We start from the raw sequence: 23488 nt of genomic DNA on the forward strand, positions 1-23488 counted from the left end.
AAAACTAGGTGGCTGAAAAGCAAGCTACTTAACCCCACAGTTACAAGGAAGGAAAACATCAGATAAACAGTAGAATAGTTTCATTCCATCTATGAGAGGAAGAAAGGCAGGAGCTTACTTAGAACAAAATATATCTGAAACACTCACTCAAAGAGAAATAAGAAAAATTACTTTAAAAGGTTGAAAAAGTAAAAATTAGTTGCAAATAATTACCAGAGATTTCTTGACATCGTTTGGATCAATGCCAGGAAGAGATAAGTTGAGTAATGGCAAAACATGCAGTCGACCCTCTGGGTACCATTTAGTGGACTGCAGCATAGGACGGCATACACCGACAATACATGTCATGCAAGCAATCAGACGATGTGGCTCTGTTAATGTCTCCATGGCAGGGTACATTCTGGAAGGAGAAAGGACAATTCTTCATTTTTTGGCGGGGAGGGGATTTTTTTTTTTTATTGATGATGAATCAACTTTCAATATCATTATTAAGAATACTTCTAATATGAATCAACATGGGGTCTTCCACAGAAACATCTGGAGACACCAAATGATGCCTATCTTAAGAACTCAGATGACATTATGGATCAAATCCTTAATTGGATGATATCAAATTCGAATGGTGTTAACTAATTAATAGAAGTGTTTTACTAATATCTAAAAGTTCCATTCGAGCATGACTGATGCCAGTGTTGCTTGACTGGCACCCATGCTGGTGGCACATAAAAAGCACTATTTGAACGTAGTCAGTGCCAGTACCACCTGACTAGCTCCTGTGTTGGTGGCACACAAAAAGCACCATTTGAGCGTGGTCAATACCAGTGTTGCCTGACTGGCTCCTGTGCCGGTAAAAAGCACCCACTACATTCTCAGAGTGGTTGGTATTAGGAAGGGCATCCAGCTGTAGAAACTGCTAAATCAGATTGGAGCCTAGTGCAGCCTTTTGGCTTGCCAGTCCTCAGTCAAACTGTCCAACCCATGCCAACATGGAAAGCGGACATATGATGATGATGATGGATTATGAACTAAAGGAAGATATATGAGAGTTTGAGCAAGAACAAATTATTTGACTCTTGACGAAACTGAAGCAACAAAGAAGTAAAGATTGTTTGCCATAACATGGCAGTCGTGGTTTAGGATGAATGTTGCTGTAATTTAGTCCCAGGAGACATCGTCTCCAGCTGGCTATATAAAATTACAGCAACATTCGTCCTAAACCAGGACTGCCATGTTATGTTGGCAAACAATCTTTACTCCAAAGTACTGTTGCTGAATATCTCTCATTATGATACTTAAAAATAGTAATTTTCTAAAAGCACAAAGGTTTTATTTCTGAGAATGACACAGCAGAAGGTATCTGTTGTTACCAACGTTTGAATCAATTTGCTCCAGCACCACTGAAATGAATCCAAGTCTGCCAAACGACAGGTGATAAATTTTACACCTGAACTACTGGAGAAAATAGTATTTAAATGTGTGTGTGTGTGTGTGCTCACTAGATGCTACTTTACACAATGGAAATCATCACAACAGATTGATTGGAGAAATATACAATGATGGCAACTCATCATCATCATCATTTAATGTCCGCTTTCCATGCTGGCATGAGTTGGACAGTTTGACAGGAGCTGGCAGACCAGAAGACTGCCCCAGGCTTCACAGTTTGCCTTGGCATAGTTCTTATGGCTGGATGCCCTTCCAAATGCCAACCACTTTACAAAATGGCCTGGGCGCTTTTTATGTGGCACCAGCAAATAAGAAATTCTCATTGGGGTTAAGACACAGATATCAATATAAATACATATATGTACAAATGGGAGAAAGTATACTCAATACAGGTTGTAGAGTATCTAATTGTTCAAAGATGAGGATTCACTCTGTTGCTACGCAGATAATTACAAGAAACTTACCTTTCAAGAAATGCTGGTAAAATTATCTCTGGCCGCAAGCATGCTAGGTGCTTTAGTGCAACAGATGCATCGTGCATGCCATACTTGCCAAACATGGCCATGAAAACGACTGGTTTGATGCTCAACACAAATTTGGTGATGTCGTCTTCTGTTAGTTTATGGGATTGAGGAACTGGTGTCTTCCAGCTTTTCGGTGCTACTCTTTCTCTGAAATAAAAACAAACAGTAATAACTTCTAAATTATCTAAGAAAAGCAGTTTTATAAAATGAAAAAGATTTAAATCGACCAAATCAGCCTAAATACTTAAAATTCATTTTATCAGTCTTTCATCATCGTTAAACGTCCATTTTTCAAGCCCTGACACCTTGTCCTAACCATTGTTATCTCTCTATCCAGTTATTCCCAATCACCTCTGTATGTGGGATAGCCATGTATCTCCTCTATAACAAGACACCTTTTACTGTTCCTATCTCTCAGCCCCTCAACACCTGGCATAAAGCCACCTCCCTAACGCCTACATCTCCATTCAAGGAAATTTTGTTTGTTGTCTTGCAAGTTACATGGTAACACTACAAGTGCTGGTGCCACAAAAAAAGCATCCAGTCACTCTGCAAAGCAGTTGGTATAAGGGAGGTCAACCAGTTGTAAAAACCATGCCAGAGCAGACACTGGAGCTCAAGGCAGTCCCTGCAGCTCATCAGATCCTCTCAAATCATCCAACCCATATCAACATGGATGACAGATATCAAACGCTGATGATGATAACTTTTTCAGAGTCAGCATTCTCAAGGCAACATATGTTGATATATAGAATCTTCAGGTAATTTTCTTTCCCAAAAGTAACAGGTCATGAATGTTCCAAGTGTATTAGTCATCATTGTTAGAAATTCCATAATTCAAGTCCTGTCCAACCAGTAAAAACATGGGAAAATGGACACAAAAATGATGATGATGATGATGGGATCCCAGTGCATATGAGTCAATTTCTGGTTGACAAACACAACAATACACAAGTAAATTGTTATTGATATATCTGTTTCTATTCGTTCTCTGAAAGTGAAGTGATATAATTTTCCTGGCTATTTAATGGGACACTGGGAATGAGATATCAGTCTATAAATAACTGGAGTGACTAGTGTTGCCCTGGGCCCTTAAGCCTTGATGGAGTCATTGTGACATCTAGCATGTAATTGGCATTTTTACACATGGCAAAACCTATCCATGTGCAAGTATGACCACAGCTGATTTATTTATCAATGCCCCCTGACTGGCTCCTGTTTCAATGCCAGTGACCCCTGACTGACTCCCATGCTGGTGCCACATAAAAAACACCCACTACACTCTCACAGTGGTTGGTATCAGGAAGATCATCTAGCTGTAGAAACATTGCTAGATCAGATTGGAGCCTTGTGCAGCCCACTGGCTTGCCAGACCTCAGTCAAACCGTCCAACCCATACCAGCATGGAAAGTGGATGTTAAACGATGATGATACTGATGATGATGAAAGAGAACCAATCTCAGTATGTAATTTAGTGATACCAAATAATGATGAAAAGCAATGTTGATTTGAGCAGGATTTGAACTCAGAGAGCAATAACTGGAACTGACATTGCAAAGCATTTTGTCTGATGTTTTAACAACTTAGCCAATTCATGGCCTTCCAGCACAAAAATTTTAAAAGCTCAATTCTACAACAATCTGGATTTTGCATCTTTCAATAAAACAACAATGGCATTTATTCCTTACATTGATGTAGTACGATGCCACAAGTTTGTAAGGAGAAGGTTAGAGTCAAAACGAGCTAAAATCTCTAGCTACCTACCCCAAAAATAACATCAAATAAGAATATAAAAAACACACAAGAAAACTTATACAATTACCTGTGTAACCGTTTGATGAATAACCTTGGAAATGTCACTAAAAGATTTGATAGTTTCAGCTGAAAATAAAATTAACAAATAAACAGAAATTAGATACATCAGAATGAATGATAAATCTGATTTGTCGAAATTGTAATTTAAGTTTATCATGAAAAATGATTAAGAGTCTGAAATGAAAGAATTTTATAGCCATTAATCTCATTGATGTGAGTGAATTAGTCTTTTACAAAACGATTCAATAATATGATTTATTTTTTTTTAAATATCTAAATAGCAAATATATTACGAACACAAACCAGTGGTGAAAGCTATTTTCATAAGCTCATGAGGTCCACAGCACCTGTGGGTGAGTCAATGACAGTTGAATACAAAGTAACCCAAAGTCCACTACCCATCATAACATAACTCTGTTTCTGAAGATACCCCAAGGGATGTGCAATGGCTTCTTCACAATACTAAAATAGCTTTCACGTACTAGCAAAGGATACAAATCTACAACGTAAGACAACCTATGCAAAAAGCAGAATCCACCCTTATTTCAAGCATTCTTCTTTCTTACTAGTTTTGGAGGCCCTGTAAAGTTGTCACAGGCACTACCTTCTTTCTCAACTAAAAGATGAGAAAAATGAGAAAAAAGGATGAAAGGGAGGATCTTTTATATGGTTATTTGACCAGCTAGAAATAACAGCTCAAATCGCCACCCCCTGTAAAAAGGAGAAAAAGAAAGGGTAATAGGGGTAGATGGTGATGGCTGGAATTTTTGAGATCGTTGGACAGATTGGTCAGGGTTTAACCACCATAATTACATAAAAAAAAAATAAGAGATCCATTTCCATTTTACATCTACTCCATTGATGAAACATTGGTAAGAAATTGGTTACTTACATTCCAGCGACCAGTATTGGATGGGTGATAGAAAGTTTTCAAGGTCTCGAACAATTTGTCAATGTGCTCTTGAACTGAGCTGTTGTTTTTATCCTTTGAGGAAGAAAGGAAATGCAGCAAGATTAACAACAAACAGAAATAGCAATGAAGACATGTAAAAGACAAAAATATTGTAGGGAAATAAAACCATCATCATCATCGTTTAATGTTCGCTTTCCATGCTAGCACGGGTTGGACAGTTTGACTAGAAGTGATGAGCTGGGATGGGGGGGGGGGGCTGCACCAGGTTCCAATCTGATTTGGCATGATTCCTACAGCTGCATGCCCTTCCCAATGCCAACCACTCCAAGAGGGTAATGGGTACTTTTACATGCCACTGGTACAGGTACCATTTACATGACACCGTCAACAACCACAATTCATGGGTGGTTGCAGTTTACCTGGTACCGGCAACAACCCCGACGATTCATGGGTGCCATTTGCATGGCACTGGTAATGACTACGACCAACGACCATGATCCCCAAGGTGCCAATTTACATGACACCAGCATCAACCACGACAATTCAAGGGTACCGTTTATATGGTACCATCAACGATCACGACTAGTGAGTAAGAGAGTAAAATCAATAGCAGTGCTCTCTTTTTTTTTTTGTAGGTTTGGTCTGGAGAAAGAGTCTATAGTGATGAACTTTGCAGGTCATCTTAGACAAGTGGGACATTGTTGTAGCTGATACTCATCCTGAACAACTACAGAAGCTACAGAAGAGACACAAGTAGGGGTGTAATTCCAGAAGGAGGACATTCTGATGAAAAAGGAGTGGATAAAGTTATTAATGCTGAGGCTACAAAGGGTAGATAGAATGGGGGTAACAAAAGAAGTAGGAACAAGTGGACTTAGGTGGAAGGAACACAAGACTAAATAGTCCCTAGGAGTAGCAGCCACTACAGTAGCAGTAGAAAGGGCAACATGAGGAGACAATGCTTCTGTAAGTCAGAGCATGAAGAGTGATGATAGTAACTTGATGTTAATTCAAGTAACTTTATGGATGTAGTCTAGAATGGTTGGGTGTCTAACAGCAGCACCATCCTATATATGAGAGGATATGTAGCTTTGGTTGACCCAGGTGTCACACATTTGCCCCAAGGTGTCACACAGTGGGACTGAACCCTGGACCATATGGTTGGGAAGCAAACTTTTTACTACAACTTGGAATAATGTCCAACACTTGTAAAGCCTCACTAAATAATGTTCAGATTAACATCAGTGACTAAAGTATTTATAATATAACACCAACTAAAATGTTGTTTGTTCATTATCCCATCTTTGTTGTTCTACCATATCTCTAATGATGGTGGTGGTGGTAGTGGTGTATGGTTGAAATCAACTGGTCCCTTGAACCAAGGAGACTGCTTCTGTTAGACTTTCCATTGCTGATACTTAATGGTTGTAAATCTCGACAGACGTCCCACCATTTTACACCTCCTCCTCAACTCAGAATACACAAAGCCAGAATGGAAACTACAAGAACATCTGATCTGCTACTGAACCAATTCTGCCAATTTACTACCTCTGGACTGGTTCTTTATTTAGTGGCCCCGAAAGGATGAGAGGTACAAGTTGACCTTGATATGATTTGAACTCAGAATGCAGAGAGTTGGAAAATATATTGCAAAGCATTGTATCCAACAATATAATTATTTCTTTATTGCCCACAGGATGCTAAACATAGAGGGGATAAACAAGGACAAACAAAGGGATTAAGTCAATTACATTGACCCCAGTGCGTAACTGGTACTTATTTAATTGATCCCAAAAGGATGAAAAGCAAAGTCGACCTCAGCAGAATTTGAACTCAGAACATAACAGCAGACAAAATACTGCTAAGCATTTCCCCCAGCATGCTAACGATTCTGCCAGCTCGCCACCAACAATATAATGACACTACCAATCCTGAAGTAAAAGAACTCAATTCTGAACAATGGTCCACACACAGATGTATACATTAAGAATGTTGTATAACCAATAAGTAATTCTTCAGATGACAGTGTTAGTCTCAAATCTGATCATGAAAATGTTGACAGCAACATGACCCATTGTATCCTTCCAAAGAAGACCCTGTTTCCACTGCAGCCCCCAAATCTGCATTAAACAGATAGCATATACCATACAAGAGGATTTATAAGAGTAGGCTAAAAGATTTGGGATATATTGAGTACACAGTGTAGTGTGTAGACAGCATTTCCTCAATTACTATTTCATTTAATTATTACCAACAAAGTGCAGTAAGTTAATTATTAGTTTTAACCTTTGCAGTCAGTGAATCTTGTCGCAAACAAAAGTTTGTGACAAAGTCTTTTAAACATCCCCAAATAACCAGTGTTGTGTTCTCTGTAATGAAGGAAATTAATTATAGAGTAGCCGTTAGCAATGATTTCCAGCAGGTTGAAACACATGCTGCATCAATAGTTAAGAGTGTGGTGTAGAAGAGAGAGAGCTCTGTTTCTGTGGTTTACATAAAAAAAAAAATCATGAATGGAAACCTTGCATAAAGCCACTTGCATAGACACACACGCTTCAATAAATTCTGGAAGGAGGATTCTGCCAATAAAAACACACCGCTCTTAGTCAACATCTTTATTGTTGACCAAACCAGGGCAAGACATTAAAATGCATCTTGTGCTGAGGATTTCAGAGAAGTATGAAGTGACCCCAACTGTCACATCTTGAAGGTCCTCTCTGGTCTGAGGTGATGGGACTTGTCAAAGGGCCCCGTTCCGACAAGATGCTTTGTAGATATTAATATCTGAAGATACTGATGCCAAGTTGTAATGGCCTTAAGCAATAACCTTTCTTTTCAACAACATGGAGAAGGGAAATTTGCAGGCATGGACAGCCATCATCATCATTTAACATCTATTTTCCTATGCTTGCATGGACAGGATGGAATTCGTTGAAGCAAATTTTCTACAGCTGGATGTCCTTCCTGTCACCAACCCTCACCTGCTTCCAAGCAAGGTGATACTCCCCTCCACCCCTGGTTATCTTCTTATGGCACACTGAAAATGAATGAATGGTGATGCTTATTTACTACCAGCATAAGATGTCAAGACAAATGAACACACAAATACATATATGACAGGCTTCTTTCCTTCAACCAAATCAACTCACAAGGCTTTGGTTAGCCCACTTGTCCAGGTATAATACAGTGGGATTGAACCTGAAACCACAGGGTTGGGCAGCAAGCTTCTCAGCGACACAGCAATGGCTTTGTCTACTCATACATATCAAATAAAGAGAGAGAAATGTAAAAATAATGATTTTTATCTGTAGCACTGGAAAGAATGTCCCGTAGTATTTGTTTGGGTTCTCTGCACTATGAGTTCAAATCTCACCAAGGCCCAACTTAGCTTTTGATCTCCCCAGGGGTAATAAAATAAAGAACCGCTCCAGGACAGAAGTGTTAGAGCCTTAGACAAGGTTCCTTGCAGTTTTGAGTTCTGACTGCAATACCTGTGGCAACACCAACACCAAGTTGTGTAAGTTTTAAGCAGTGATTTTTCTTTTCACAACATTGGTGCTATGAAAAAGGGAAATTTGCATGTATGGATGACTCTTAATCATCCTCGTAAAAGAAAATAAAGCACTGCACATACATGGTTAACCATGACTGACAGAAATCATCATCATCATATATAACCACACACACATTACCATACATATATATACATGCATGTGTGTATGTGTGTATATATATATATATATATATATATATATATATATATTATATATATATATATATATATATGCTTCTTTTAGTTTCTGTCTACCAAATCCATTCACAAACCTTTGATTGGCCTGAGGCTGTAGTAAAAAGATACTTGCCCAAGGTGCCACATAGTGGGACTGAACCCACAACCATGTAATTGAGAAGCAAACTTCTTACCACACAGCCACACTTGTGCCTGTATAGAAGCAAGGTAATAGAAACAGAGATGTCCAATGATAAAGTTTCAAAATGCTAGGTAGAGGTATTGAACTGGAAAATGTCATTACTTACAATCATAGAAATTATCCATAGAACATATGCATTAATATCAACAGTGTTGTTGGATTGAGTTGCGTTCTTAGAGTTACCGACTGGGAGGTTGAAGCCTTTCAGAAAGCGGGTAAATACCTGAAGGGAAAAAGGGAAAAAAAAAAAACGTTTTACTTTCGCTATTGTGCCAATCAATTATTCGATGGTGAATTGGAATAAGTGAACGTATTTTTCAGTTCTCCACAAAATAAAACCTCAGGCAAACTATTTAAAGTAAAGATTGTTTGCCAACATAACCTGGCAGTCCTGGTTTAGGACGAATGTTGCTGTAATTTAGCCCCAGGAGACATCGTCTCCAGCTGGCTATACGACACGGTCTGTGTCCCTATATCATCAAACTATTTAAATGTTGTGAATGTAAGAATAATTTACAAATTCTGCAGTGTGAATATGTGAATAGACAGTGTTTGAAGATTATTAGCTGCAATGAAATTTTGAATATGGCCAAGAGGTTTCAAATATCACACTTGTGATTGCAAGACTGTGGTTTCAATTCCTAGACCAGGCAGTGCATTGCATTCTTCAGCAAAGCACTTCAAAAGGGAAACAGTGCACCTGTACAGGCAATTTCAATTCGATGGAGGTAATGAGACAATGCACAGCACAAACCTCTGATTGCTATAAACAAGTCATCTGTGCAGGTAGTTGCTGAGCAAAAGATTGCAGAACCTTCGTTCGTTGTCTACAACAGACGAGACCATGAAGCAAAATGAGCTAAAAGGAATAAGAGAGTAGCTAGTGGGATGTTTTTGAACAACAAAGATGAATTTGGGTATATTAAGTAATATACAGGGAAAAAAAACCTCTTGTTTTATTGAAATAATATCCGTTTGCAGAGAGGGTGGACCAACAATTCCAAATGAGAATGGGAGATAATCTCAAGAATCTAAAATTGAAATGCCATTAAGGAAAAGACTGTGGAAGTGTGTTTCTGCTTCAAAAAGGGATCATATCCCCTTTTATATTATCTATATATATATATATATATATAGCATGTTTGCCTTTTCATGTATAAACATGAAGTGCTCAATGTACATGCATGTTACATGTGCAGAGTCTGATAAAGTTCTATGTTGGTAAATAGGGTTATTGATATTTTTGTGTGACCCCATGCTAACATGGAAAAACAAATGGACATCTGCATGTTCACATTAATCCTGTGTGTGTGTTACATAGGAGTCTTTTTTAATGTGATATACATAGCAAATGAAATTTTTGGTGAATTTAATATGCAGAGTAATTACAAATTAAAACAGAAGACTGGAATAAATTTTGTGCAACTTTAATTCTATGTTACATGTGTTTCATCAGAAAACAAGAGTTATAAAGGTAGAAAAACCATGTAAAGAATCTCTTATCTCTAATTCTTCAGGCAAAGATTCAACTGTCTGAAGAATTATGGATAGGAGATTCTACATGTTTTGACTAAATGTATACCTAAATATCTTTATCTTGAAATGAAATATATGTAACATGGAATTTAAAATATACCAAACTTTTCCAGTTTTGTTTATATATATAGAAGTATATATATATATATATATATATATATGTACACATCATTATCATCATTTAACATCTGTTAAGAAGTTAAATCTGTCAATTTAGAGAAAACAAAATCAATTTGGAATATTTACACGAGGAATGTGAGGAGACCAGTCAATGTAACCAATGTTGTCGTAAGCCAAGCGGGAAATTAAGGATACCAAACTCTGAAATAATAAAAAACATAATAAAAACAAATGTGTATAGATAATAGATACACACTCCCACAACTAAATATATATGTGTGTGTAATCAGCATTGCTTGCAAGGGTCAGATGAAATTTGCAGAGACATATATCCTACAACTAGATGCTCTTCCAGTCACCAACCTTCATCTGAATCCAAGCAAGATAATATTCTCCTCCTGGCATGAGTGTGTTTTTATGGAAGATTACAGACAAAATAACACTGCTTGTATGACAGTGATGTTTGTTTACAATTACTATGCAATATCAAGACAAGAACACAAATAATTTTCATTCCAGTTTCCATTTATTAAATTCACAGACATAGCTTTAATTAGCACAACACTATATGCCCAAGGTGCCATGCAGTGGGACTGAACCTGGAACCATATGGTTGTGAAGAGAAATTTATAATATATGTATATATATAACTTATGAAATTGTAATGGTAGGGTGGACTATTTTTGGATAAACTGAGAATGGTGCAAGAATGTTAGTGTGAGGGAAATGAGGTGGCATAGGGAGAGTGACTGATATCAGGAAAGGGGAGAACAGAGTTGTGTAAGTGACAAATGCGGAGTGGCAGTGGAATAGTAATGTTAATACAGCTGTCATTCAGGGATACACATATGCGCGCTTTCAATCAGTTTACAAAGCCAAGTCGTAGCAGACAGATGACAACTAATGTAAACAGTGTTTGTGTGTATGCATGTATGTCACACCCTGTCACATTTAAGAAAAGGAATGATTTTGACCAAAGGTTTACTCTCTTAACATGTATACACATACACTTATGACATTACACGCATGAAAGGAAGTAACTTAATCCTACAACAGCTATATTTGTGATTAAACCAAACTCATTCCTTCCTTCTCCCTCTCTCTACACACACACATCTTTCATATCATGCTCTTTCTCTCACTCTACACACACATCTTTCATACCACGCTCTATCTTGCTTTGTCCTCTGTTTGTCTCTCTCTCTCTCTCTCTCTCTCTACGTCTTTCATATCCTGCACTTTCTCACTCTCCCGAGGGTTAGCATTTAATGTTAGGGTTTTGTGTAGGCACTTAGGATTACAATTCTGAGTCAGGGTAAGGATTATGGTTAAGGAGAAATTGAAAAGAGATTCAAAAGATTTGAACTTGTGTGCAATTTTTTACAGAATTAAACTTGCATATATTTGGAATTTGGATATCAAACAAAAATACATTCTTAAGAGAAGAAAAATAAAAAACTCTACAAAATGTTATTAGTCCAAAATTTCACTGAGTGTTTTTTTGCGAAGAGATTTACAGTAAGTAAAATAAAGAGCTTTGTGATGTTACTCTTAATTTGGGCATCAGGTATTTCAGCGAGTATATATCATCATCTTTTAATGTCCACCTTCCATGCTAGCCTGGGTGAGACACGCACACTCATATATACACACACACACACACACACATATATATATATATATACACACACACACACACACACTATTATGAGTATTTATGTATGCGTGTATGTATATATATATATATATATATATATATATATATATATATATACACACACACACACACTATACAAACACATATATATATATAAAGAAATATATATATATACATATATACATACATACACACAGAAGTATGTGTAAAATGTATACATGTACATGTCTGTATGTGTAGATGTTTGTATTCTTGTTGATATTTGCGCTTCCCAAAAGAAAAAAAAATCACAGAACAGCAAGGGATGATGATGTTTTTTCCCCTGTCAACAAAATTATCCACTGGTTCTGCATTTTCAAAGACAGGTGGAATAAGAGACATCTTACTAGAAGAGCAGGTAAGGGTCTTTGGTTATAAAACAATGCCTCAATAGCATATTCATCTAACCCATGCTGGCATGGAAAAACAGATATTAGAGATATAGGAATGGTAAATTCAGAATAACAAAATTAAAAGCAACAGTTTGTGTAGGGAAAAAATTAAGATTCTTACATATTCACATCCAGAAGAGTTTAAGGTTGTCCAAAGCGACATGATTTCATCAAACCATATTCTACAATACACATAGAAACATAGCTTAGTTAATAATTTCTAAAAAGGTGCATGGCTTAATGGTAAGGGTGTTGAAGTCATGATCGTAAGATTGTGGTTTTGATTCCTGGATTGGGTGATGTATTGTGCTTTTGAGCAGAACACTTGATTTCACGTTGCTCCACTCCACTTGTAAAAATGTGTAATCCTGAGATGGATTGGTGTCCTGCCCAGGGAGGGAGGGAGGTATATATATATATATATATATATATTATATATATATATATATGTGTGTGTACATATATATATATATATATATAGTACGTTTAAATATTTGTTGTGCAAGATTTTTTATGTGAAGTCGTGTGTTGAAACAGATATTGTTATATTTCGGAATGGTCATTTTGGCAGTTTAGCCAATAAAAACACACGCACTATATATTTGGTGTTACTTTGCTTCAGTGTTATTTATTTTTTACATTAATCTTAATCTTATTTCAGCCAGAGTTTTTTCGTCATACTCCTGTGACCGCATCAGTGGTCCTTTGTTTTCTTCTTTCTTATTTGTGTCTCTCCTTACTAACCGTCAGCCATTTTGTATTTCTATTGTATGTCTTCATTTGTGCATGCTTATATCTCTATGTGCGTCTATGTTTATTTAGTGTGTGTGTGTGGGGGGATGCCTGTAATATTTGTATCTTCTGTTTATATACGTTCATGTAATTTGTATTTTGTTTTTTCTTATTTTGTTCATGTGTTTACATCCACTTATTATTATCATTACATATGCTTGTATGTATGTATAACAACAATACTAGTAATAATAATAATAAATCAAATTGAAAAAAAAAATATATATATATATATATATATATATATATATAGTTATTTATTTCTATTTGTTTATTTATCTGTGTATTTATTTTGTTTTCGGGATCCTCTATCGTCATATGTTGTGGTGTGTGCTAGTGCTCCATTCTAGTTTTCTATTCAGGCTAGGTTTATTTTCTATTATGTGTGTAGCTTTTGTAATTTGTCTGATTGTTGCATCTGTTCTATGTGTGGACAATATTTTAATTTCTATGTTATTGATTGATCCCCCATGTTCCTGTTCGGCGTGTTGGTACAGAATCGATGAGCTTTTACCTTCCTTGACTTGTCTCCAATGTTCATTTACCCGCTCTCCTATGCTTCTTGGCCTTCCCTATTTTCTTTTATGTCCTTTCTATAGTGTTCCATGACTTGTTCCTATAGAGTGGGCAAATCCCATTCCTATCATTACATAAAATATTATCAAATTTCTTCATGGCTCCTTTGTATACTCTGATCCTTTCTTTATGGCTGTAACCTGAGAACTGCATGCGGTGAATGAAATATTGTATGTGTCTCTTTAACTCTGTGGGCTCACACATGCGTGACACATTTCTCATTATTCTGACGAGGTCTGCCATCAAAATATTGAATTTGGCATTGTCCGCAATGGCTGAGTTCCGGTGGATCAAGTATTTTGAGGCCATAGGTTTGGCATAGTATGAATGAAGGATTTGGGTTTTATTAGTCACAATTTCTAGCCAGAGTTCAGTGTCTAGTACTGGTAGTCTATGGTTGGGGTGTTTAGTGGGGTAGTATATTGTGACCTTAATACTCTGGTGGATGGAGTTAGCTATTTGCTGGATGCTCTCCATAGTATTAGTTTCTATTACTATATCAACATTACTCTCTTGTGGGGGTGCCTTTACCACTATGTTGATATCATCAACATAGCGATATATATATATATATATATCTGTGCCAGAGAAACTAGCCCTAAGCTTCTTACAGAGTAATGTAGACTAACCAAAAAGGAAAATGGTGAAAAATAAAAATTAACAAAAAGAAAACAATACAAATGGAAAAATTCTTCCAGCCCTTTCTTTTTTGTTTTTTTGTCTGTGGCATAATGGAAAAGAACTGAGTCCTGAATGAAACAACAAATTCATCTGTTCAATCACAACCCCAGCACATGCACACCCTCTATACTCATCATCATCATCGCTTAACGTCCGCTTTCCATGCTAACATGGGTTGGACGATTTGACTGAGGTCTGGCAAACCAGATGGTTGCACCAGACTCCAAGCTGATCTGGCAGATCAGATTCTACAGCTGGGTGCCCTTCCTAACGACAACCACTCTGAGAGTACAGTGGGTGCTTTTACATGCCACTGGCATGAGGGCCAGTCAGGCGGTACTGGCAACAGCCATGCTCAAAACGTGCTTTTTATGTGCCACCTGCACAAGAACCAGTCCAGCAGCACTGGCAATGATCTCGCTCAAATGATTTTTCACATGCCACCAGCACAGGTGCTAGTAAGGCGATGCAAGTAACGATCACGCTCGAATGGTGTTTTTAACGTGCCATCGGCATGGAGACCAGCTTGTTGCTCTGGCAACGATCTCACTTGTATGGTACTCTTAGTGCTCCACTAGCACGGATGCCAGTCATCAAATTTGATTTCGATTTCACTTGCCTCAACAGGTCTTCAAAAGTAGAGTTTAGTGTCCAATGAAGGAAAGGCATGCATAAGTGGACTGGTTACACCCCTGGCATAGGCCACAAGGTTATGGTCTCACTTGCACTTGCTGAGTATTCTCAAGCACAGCATATTTCCAGGGGTCCCGGTCACTAGTCATTGCCTCGGTGAGGCCTAATGTTCGAAGGTCATGCTTCACCACCTCATCCCAGGTCTTCCTGGGTCTACCTCTTCCACAGGTTCCCTCAGCTGCTATGGTGTGGTACTTTTTCACACAGCTATCTACATCCATTCTCACCACATGACCAAACCAGCGCAGTCATCTCTCTTGCACACCATATCTGATGCTTCTTAAGTCCAACTTTTCTCTCAAGGTACTTACACTCTGTCGAATATGCACACTGACATTAAACATCCATCGGAGCATGCTGGCTTCATTCCTTGCGAGCTTATGCATGTCCTCAGCAGTCACGGCCCATGTTTCACTGCCATGTAGCATGGTCATTCGTACACATGCGTCGTACAGTCTACCTTTTACTCTGAGCGAGAGGCCTTTTGTCACCAGCAGAATTAAGAGCTGTCTGAACTTTGCCCAAGCTATTCTTAGTCTAGCAGCTACACTTTCAGCGCACCCTCCTCCGCTACTGACTTGGTCACCTAGGTAATGGAAGCTATCAACTACTTATAGTTTTTCTCCCTGGAATTTGAAGGAAGTTGTTCTCTGCACATTTTCAGTGCTTTTTATTGCTCCCATGCATCTGCCACATACGAAAACTATCCTCCCAGTTAGCCTTCCTTTGATATTGCTACACCTCTTATGTGTCCATAGTTTACACTGGGTACATCTTATAGAGTTTCTACCTATGCCTTTCCTACAGATCAAGCAGGGCCATCTACCTGAAGGGATTTGTGGTTTGCCTGCCTTCCTACTTATTAGGACTTTGGTTTTAGCTAGGTTGACTCTAAGGCCCTTCAATTCTAATCCTTGTTTCCACACTTGAAACTTCTCTAGTTCTGATACTGACCACACTAATCTGGTAGGGCCTATATAGGTTAAGAGTATCCCCATTTTACTTTCAATTTGGTTTGTAAATATTTAGAGAATATTCAGTTATTATTTAAGTCATTCAAAATATGAGAAACAAAAAAACCTTAAAGATTTACAGTTCCATAATTACTAATTGTAATTTATCTGAGATATTCAGGGCAGTGAATTGGCAGAATTTACATATCTGGACACCCGTCCAACAATGAAACCAAACAGATTGAAGCAAACATAGTTATGCTTACAGTAATGTTTGGATGACTGAACCATTTATTGTTTTTATGTCCAGACATGAGTCAAAGGAGAAAGAACAGTGCCCATGACCTTTTACAGTTCAGGACTTCATAGGTTGTTGCAATTGGGTCATCCTCCTGCCAGAAACCTCATCCAAATGCATTCAACATAGTGAATTTCCCTAAGGAAACCCAAGAGCCAGATGGTGGTGGTATTAAACCATCGAATGCATTAAATCAAATCTTCAAATGCAAGACAATTCATCTGAAAGACTTTCACACAGTTTCTGTCAACCCAATTTTTTTAAAGGTTTGGGCTGACCTGAGGCTATGGCATGAAACACTTGCCCAAAGTGTTGCACACCATGGAAACCCTTGATCGCAAATGCGCTTCGTAATCACACAGCCGCACCAGAACCCATGTAGCAGGGGGTTAAAAATGCTAAAAAAAAAATGGTACAAAAATATGTGTCATTTTTTTAATGACATAAAATATCCAGAAATCTCAATCATTGAAACCATCATCATTAACATCTGTATTCGATGCTGGCATGGGTTAGATGATTCAACAGGATCCAATTAGCTTGAGGGTTGCAATGGCGAGGTTTCTATGGCATTGTAATGCCCTTTCTAGCACCAAGCACTTTACAGAGTGTACTAGGTGTGCTTTTGTGGCACCAGCAACTGTAAGGTCACTACGTAACTCACAAGACAAGATCTCTAGACAGAGCAGGGTTGCCATATTGAGGGAGATGGCTTTGTCCCATGTGTAGAGAGGCTGAAATGGGAAAGAAGGATGGGAACAAGCATCTTGCTGTAGAAGAAATATGTGGCTACCCCAGCTAAAGAAAAAAGTGAAAATCAAAGAAAAGAGATAACATACTTAAATCCTCTATGGTGATTTTCTGGTGAAATCATAGTAGGCAGGAAGTGCTGCATACAGTTTAGGGGTTTGTATACAATGTTGTCGAAGGGGCAGAAAAGGGGTCGCCACAGCTGCATCATTTCTTCAGTAGCTTCCAATGGAAAGTAACTGTTCAAATGAGAACAAAACAAAAAAATATTTAAACACAAACATAATGAACAACTGAAAAAAAAAAGGATACAAAATGTAGTACAACGGTCATTTTGTATTTCTCAGGAGAAATATTTGAATGCATTATAACAGTCATCTTGTATTTCTTAGAAATATTTGAATGCAGTACAATGGTCATCTTGTATTTCTCAGGAGACATATTTGAATGCATTACAATGGTCATCTTGTATTTCTCAAGAGAAATATTTTAATGCAGTACAACGGTCATTTTGCATTTCTCAGGAGAAATATTTTAATGCAGTACAACGGTCATTTTGCATTTCTCAGGAGAAATATTTTCAGCAGAGAAAACTTGACACAAGGAGTATATTCAGAATACAACATATATAACTTTTGAAGTTATTATTTCTCTTATTTATTTAGCGGATAGACAACTGAGAGCAGCAGTTTTTGAACCAACAAATACCAGGCCATCACCACCAAGTGAAAAAAATATGACTGAAATTATTTACCCATTAACAAGACAACAGCTTGTATCCACATAATTCTTCTTCCTTTACCATACTACCAAAACAAACTTAAGAAATTTACTCATCATTTTAACATCCAATTTTCCATGCTTATTTGAGTCATATTGAATTTGTTGAGGCAAATTTTCTACAACTGGATGCCCTTCCTGTCTCCAACCCTCATCTGTTTCCAAGCAACGTAAGATTTCCCCAATGGTCAGACATACTTTTCACAGAATATTTCACAGGAATGGCAGTGTTTGTATGACAGTATGCACTTTACAAGCATCATCTGATGTCAAGACAAAGACTAAACACACACACAAGCTTCTTTCACTTCCTGTTGACCAAATCCTTTCACAAAGTGAATTCTGTAGACAGAACACACATCTGCCCAAAGTGCTGAACCTGAAACTTCATGCCTGGAAAGTTAACTTCTTTAGCACTCAGTCATACCTTTTGATTCTATAAAGCATGGCAGTTTGTCCAACCCCTTTTCATTATTCATAGCCCACGTCTCACTCAAGTGTCTATCCCCATAAGAAACTCTGCCGTAGACCACATCCAAAAGAAGGCCAGCATTCACTCAACATGCTATAACCATGTAGCTACAACACACAGAATTTTCTCTTTTAACTTTTTCTATCACGACCACTAAAGTGTCTGCTCTTCCAAATATATTGGCTCATCCCATAAATAATGCGTTTTTTCAATTGTATGAACTAAACGTCAGAGGGGGGTGGGATAAACTACCTGCATCAACTTGCTATCAAAGCAGGTAGTAATTTTGCCTTGTCCTTATTCTTAGTGCAAGTTTTGAAGAGTGCAGTTCGATTTTAAGAGTTATCTTTCTAAAGCTATAATGGAAGTGACAAAGGAGCATATTCAGCATATTTTGCTTTATGAGTTCAATAAAGGCAACAACACAACAGGAAGTATGAAGAATATTAATGCAGTATATGGGGATCGGACAATAAGTGCAAGCCAGTGGCAACTGTGGTTCTAGAAATTCTGAGCCGAAAACTACAGCATAAAAGACAAGCCTCATCTTGGAAGATCTGCAGAGCTCAACGAGGATCTTCTGCAAACCCAGGTGGAACAAAAAAATCCCATTTTAACAGTTGAGGAACTAGCAGAGAACCTCGGATTTGGGCATTTAACCATTCATTAACACCTGCATGCCATCAGAAATGTCAGTAAATTGGGTCAATGGGTCCCTCACAAACTTGCTGAGTCTAATCACGTTCAGGGAGTGAATGTGTACTCTTCTTTGCTGTCATGTCTCACAAATGAACCTTGTTTGGACTGAATAGTGACTGGTGATGAGAAATGGGTTCTCTATAAAAATGTCAAGCACCAAAGACAGTGGGGAGGGAAAGGAGAAACACTGGCACCCCAGGCTAAAGCAGATCTTCGCCCTTGTAAAGTGTTGTTATCTGTTTGGTGGGATATGAAAGGTTTAGTCCACTTTGAACTTTTAAACCCATACCATCAGTATAATTCTTGGCCACATGCAGTGAGGATGACATTCCAAAGGTTTGAATGGGAAACAAAGCCCCACCAGCAATATTCGCAGGAAATTGCCCCATCTGATTATCATTTATTCTGCAGTCTTCAAAATCATTTGGACAGAAAAAATATGAATTCTGTAGACAAGGTACTGGAGGAGTATTTTTCATCACGGACAAGTGAATTTTGGAAGAGGGGCCTTGCAAATCTATCAGATAAATGAGAGAGCATTGTAGAAAATGAAGGAGAGTATAGTTTAGATTAAAAAAAACTTTGTTTATCTTAATTTTGAAAAATAAAAGAAGTATAAAAAACCACATTATTTATGGGATGACCCAATACTTTCACCAACCAGGCCTACTTGTTTCTCCATTTTCTCATCATTATTTCACTTATACACAATATTTTGCTCAGCCCTTCATTGGAAACTACAGCCATCCAAAAATCTCTTCCCTGACCATGATTTCCAGCAAACATTACTGCTGCTTTCACCACCACCAAATGTTTAAACTGAACATCAGTCATATCAACTTCCCGAGTCTGGTGGTCAAGCTTGCCAAAGCCCACATGCTGTACCACCTTCCTTGATTAACTAACAACAAAAATGGAGCAGAATTTTGTTTTTTCATAAACCATCTTGTGATATACAGACATATTGTTAGCAATGTTACTAGGGGCAGGGGAACATTAGTTGTTTCAAATCCTTCAACAATCAGACCCCTCACTTTGGTCATCTAGTCAGGGTTAATCAAGCTCTAGGTTGTGTCCACTTAACATTACCTACCCCGGGTTCTCACCTCTCAAGCCACACATTTTCTTTATGGTACCTGTTTACGCTTAATAAAAGCAAATAATAATAATAATAATAATAATAATAATAATAATATAATAATAATAATAATAATAATAATAATAAAAAGCATTAGAAGTTAATAGTTCAAATATTTTTTCGTATTACTTTTGGTAAGAACATGATAGTTTATTAAGCATACACACATACTGTTGCATTTATTAAATAAATGTTGAGAGCTAGCAGAATTGTTAGCCGGCTAAACAAAATGTGTTCAATAGAATTTCTTCCAGCAGTTCACATTCTAAGGTCAAGTTTGCTTTTCATCTTTTCGGGGTCAATAAAATGTGTACCAGTTGAGCAGGGTGTGTGTGTGTGTGTTAATATCTATAATCAACTAACTCCCTCCCAGTAAATTTGCTGGCCTTTTGCCAAAATTAGAAAGAATTACATTGATAGAACGGAACAGAGCATCAATAGGGTGTGAGTGACCAGATTGTCAGATTACGATAGTAGATCAGTGGAAAAGCATCCAGTCATAGAATACTACCTCAAACTCCTAACCAATTCATGCCAGCATGAAAGAAAGGGAGGTGAAAACAATGATACTGCAATGGTGGAAAACAAAACAAAAAACAAAAATTCAAATTTAAATCTATATCCTCATCATTATCATCATCAATATCATTTAACGTCTGTTTTCAATGCTGGCATAGGTTGAACAGTTTGACAGGTGCTGGGTATGTGTATTTTAAATGATGACTACCACCATGAAACCTGCCAGACAAATCCAGCACCAAAACTAATTCATTATAATATTAGTAAAGCCATCTACCTAAAAATAATCTCAGACCACTGGAATATACAACATCTCAGATATAAATCATTATCCTCCTCATTTAACATCTGCTTTCCATGCTGGCATGGGTTGGATGGTTTGACAGGATCAGACAAGCCAGAGGACTGCACCAAGCTCTACTGTCAGCCTTGGTATGGTTTCTATGACTGGATGCCTTTCCTAATGCCAACCATTTTACAGTGTCCTGGGTGAATGCATTTTACATGGCACAAGCACCAGTGAGGTCAACCTCAATATAGTTGAATGGAAAGAATGTATTTCAGCACCAACAGTTATTTGAAAAAGAAATATCCCCACAAAATAAATCAAGGTTTTATCTTCTCTATTTTGTTTATTAATATTTGCTGTATGTTCTGACACAAATCCAACAAAAGTCAACTTTATCATTCATTCTCCAAGGGATCAATGAAAGAAATTAGTCACACACACACACACACACACACACACACAAGTAGTCCACAGCAGAAGTGTTAAGGCCGCTTCCTTGCTGAAGAGGATTGGCCTACAAGAATCCTGTGCCGGTGCCATGTGAAAAGCACTCATGCTGGTGTCACACATAGGAACACATGTCCAGTGCCACATAAAAGCATCCGGCACACTTTGTGTGTTTGGCGTTAGGAAGGGTATCCAGCTGTAGAAACCCTGCCAAATCAGACTGGGGCCTGGCGCAGCTCCCCACCTTACCAGCTCCTGTCAAACCGTCCAACCCGTGCCAGCATGAACAATGGATGATAAATGATAATGAGGATGATGATATACACTGGAGTTGGGGAGGAGGGCAATGGTGAATGTTTGTTTATCCTGGTTTTGACATCACATGAAAGTTGTAGAAGATTGTCTATGGATAAATGCCAGTCCTCTTCCACAAACCTTGCCCAGGCCTGTGCAAACAGGAGCAAATACAGGCTCCATCCTGACAGACTAACTCAAACGAGAACTGCATGAAGAGTCGAAAGAAAATATAGAGCAGGAGAATCATACTCACGTGCGACAGTTGTGAATTGTATCTTTGACTGTTGAAACAATAGAACTGCAAGAATATAACAAGGCAACCATTAGACAAAAAGGAAAAAAGAAATACAACAAAAGGAAAAAAATTAAATTTACACAAAAAGCAAAACAGATTAATTTCTTTTTGTTTTTTTTCCATGAATACAGAAAGCTGCAGGCATAGCTGTGTGGTTAAGAAATTTGCTACCCAATGGCATGATTCCATGTTCAATCCCACTGGATGGCGCTTTGGTTAAGTATCTTCTACAATAGCCTTGTGAGCGGAATAAATAGATGATGATGATGGTATGTGTGTGCTTATGTCTCTTTGTTTTGACCTTGCATGATGGTTGTAAAATGAGAGTCACCATCATACAAGTGGAGTCATTTCCAGCAACAGGGAAGAATTAGGTGAGAGTAGGTGATAGGGCAGCATCCAGCCATAGAAAATTGGCTGCAATAAATTCTATCCGACCCATGCAAGCATGGAAAAGTAGACATGATGATGACCTCTGATAAAATTTTCTACCGAGATGACCGAGGCCACAAAACAAAGATGAAAAAATTGCATGTAGAGAAATTGTGAGTTTGTATAAGTAAATGCATGACATGGAGCAACATCCATTTGATAATCAAGGAGGAAAGAACAGCTTATGACTAAACTTCTACAAACTCATTTCATCTGATCATGCCACATCTAAATTTACTTCAACAAAGCCTACCCCATCATCATCATCATCGTTTTAATGTCTATTTTCCCATGCTTGCATGGGTTGGGCACCACTTACTGAAGCAGATTTTTCACACCTATGCTTTTTATTCATAAAATTGAACGTGTTTTCATCCTTTAATATTAAAGGATCATTGCAAAAAACTCAGGACAGTCACCATCAAAACATCAATCATACGATAAAGTGTGACTCAGACCAACACTTTGGATATGGCAATATATTTCCATGATGTTTAACCTGGGGCAACTTGTAAAAATGTGAGGGCACATGGCCTAGTTGTTACGTTGTCGTGCTTACTATCACAAGATTGTGACTTCAGTTCCAGGACAGGGTGGTGAACTGTGTTCATAAGCAAACACTTCATCTCACATTGCTCTCCAATCATTTTGACACCTGACAGATGTTACATTGGGCACCTGTTCAAGTGATGGTGACTTGGAGGGAATGGCAAGCCAACATACAGCAGATAGATTTGATTCTCATTATAAGCATAGCATTTGTGCAGGTTGTTCAACAAAAAATTACATAACTGTCTTTCTTGGACTACAAGTGACGACAACCACCACCACCACCATCATCATTGTTTAACGTCCATCTTCCATGCATGCATGGGTAGGATGGTTGACAGAAGCTAGCCAGTTCTGGCAGAAACGTTAGCCTGTCGAGCGAAATACTTAGAAGTATTTCGTCTGCCGTTACGTTCTGAGTTCAAATTCCGCCAAAGCTGACTTTGCCTTTCAT

General features: G+C 37.9%; 1 protein-coding gene across 1 annotated transcript in view; it reads right to left on the reverse strand.

Moving 5' to 3' along the window:
- LOC115216980 (proteasome activator complex subunit 4) overlaps positions 1 to 23488 on the reverse strand; it is a 121576-nt gene that overhangs the window by 66772 nt on the left and 31316 nt on the right. Inside the window, exons 4-12 of the mRNA XM_029786464.2 lie at positions 22012 to 22056; positions 17207 to 17356; positions 12496 to 12556; positions 10413 to 10487; positions 8737 to 8853; positions 4678 to 4770; positions 3793 to 3851; positions 1911 to 2117; positions 214 to 400 (exon numbers count right to left, since the gene is read on the reverse strand). Coding sequence (XP_029642324.1) covers positions 214 to 400; positions 1911 to 2117; positions 3793 to 3851; positions 4678 to 4770; positions 8737 to 8853; positions 10413 to 10487; positions 12496 to 12556; positions 17207 to 17356; positions 22012 to 22056 — 994 coding nt within the window. The remainder of the gene's footprint in view (positions 1 to 213; positions 401 to 1910; positions 2118 to 3792; positions 3852 to 4677; positions 4771 to 8736; positions 8854 to 10412; positions 10488 to 12495; positions 12557 to 17206; positions 17357 to 22011; positions 22057 to 23488) is intronic.

Source organism: Octopus sinensis, linkage group LG11 (assembly GCF_006345805.1).
Source record: "Octopus sinensis linkage group LG11, ASM634580v1, whole genome shotgun sequence".
NCBI classification, from domain to species: Eukaryota; Metazoa; Mollusca; class Cephalopoda; order Octopoda; family Octopodidae; genus Octopus; species Octopus sinensis.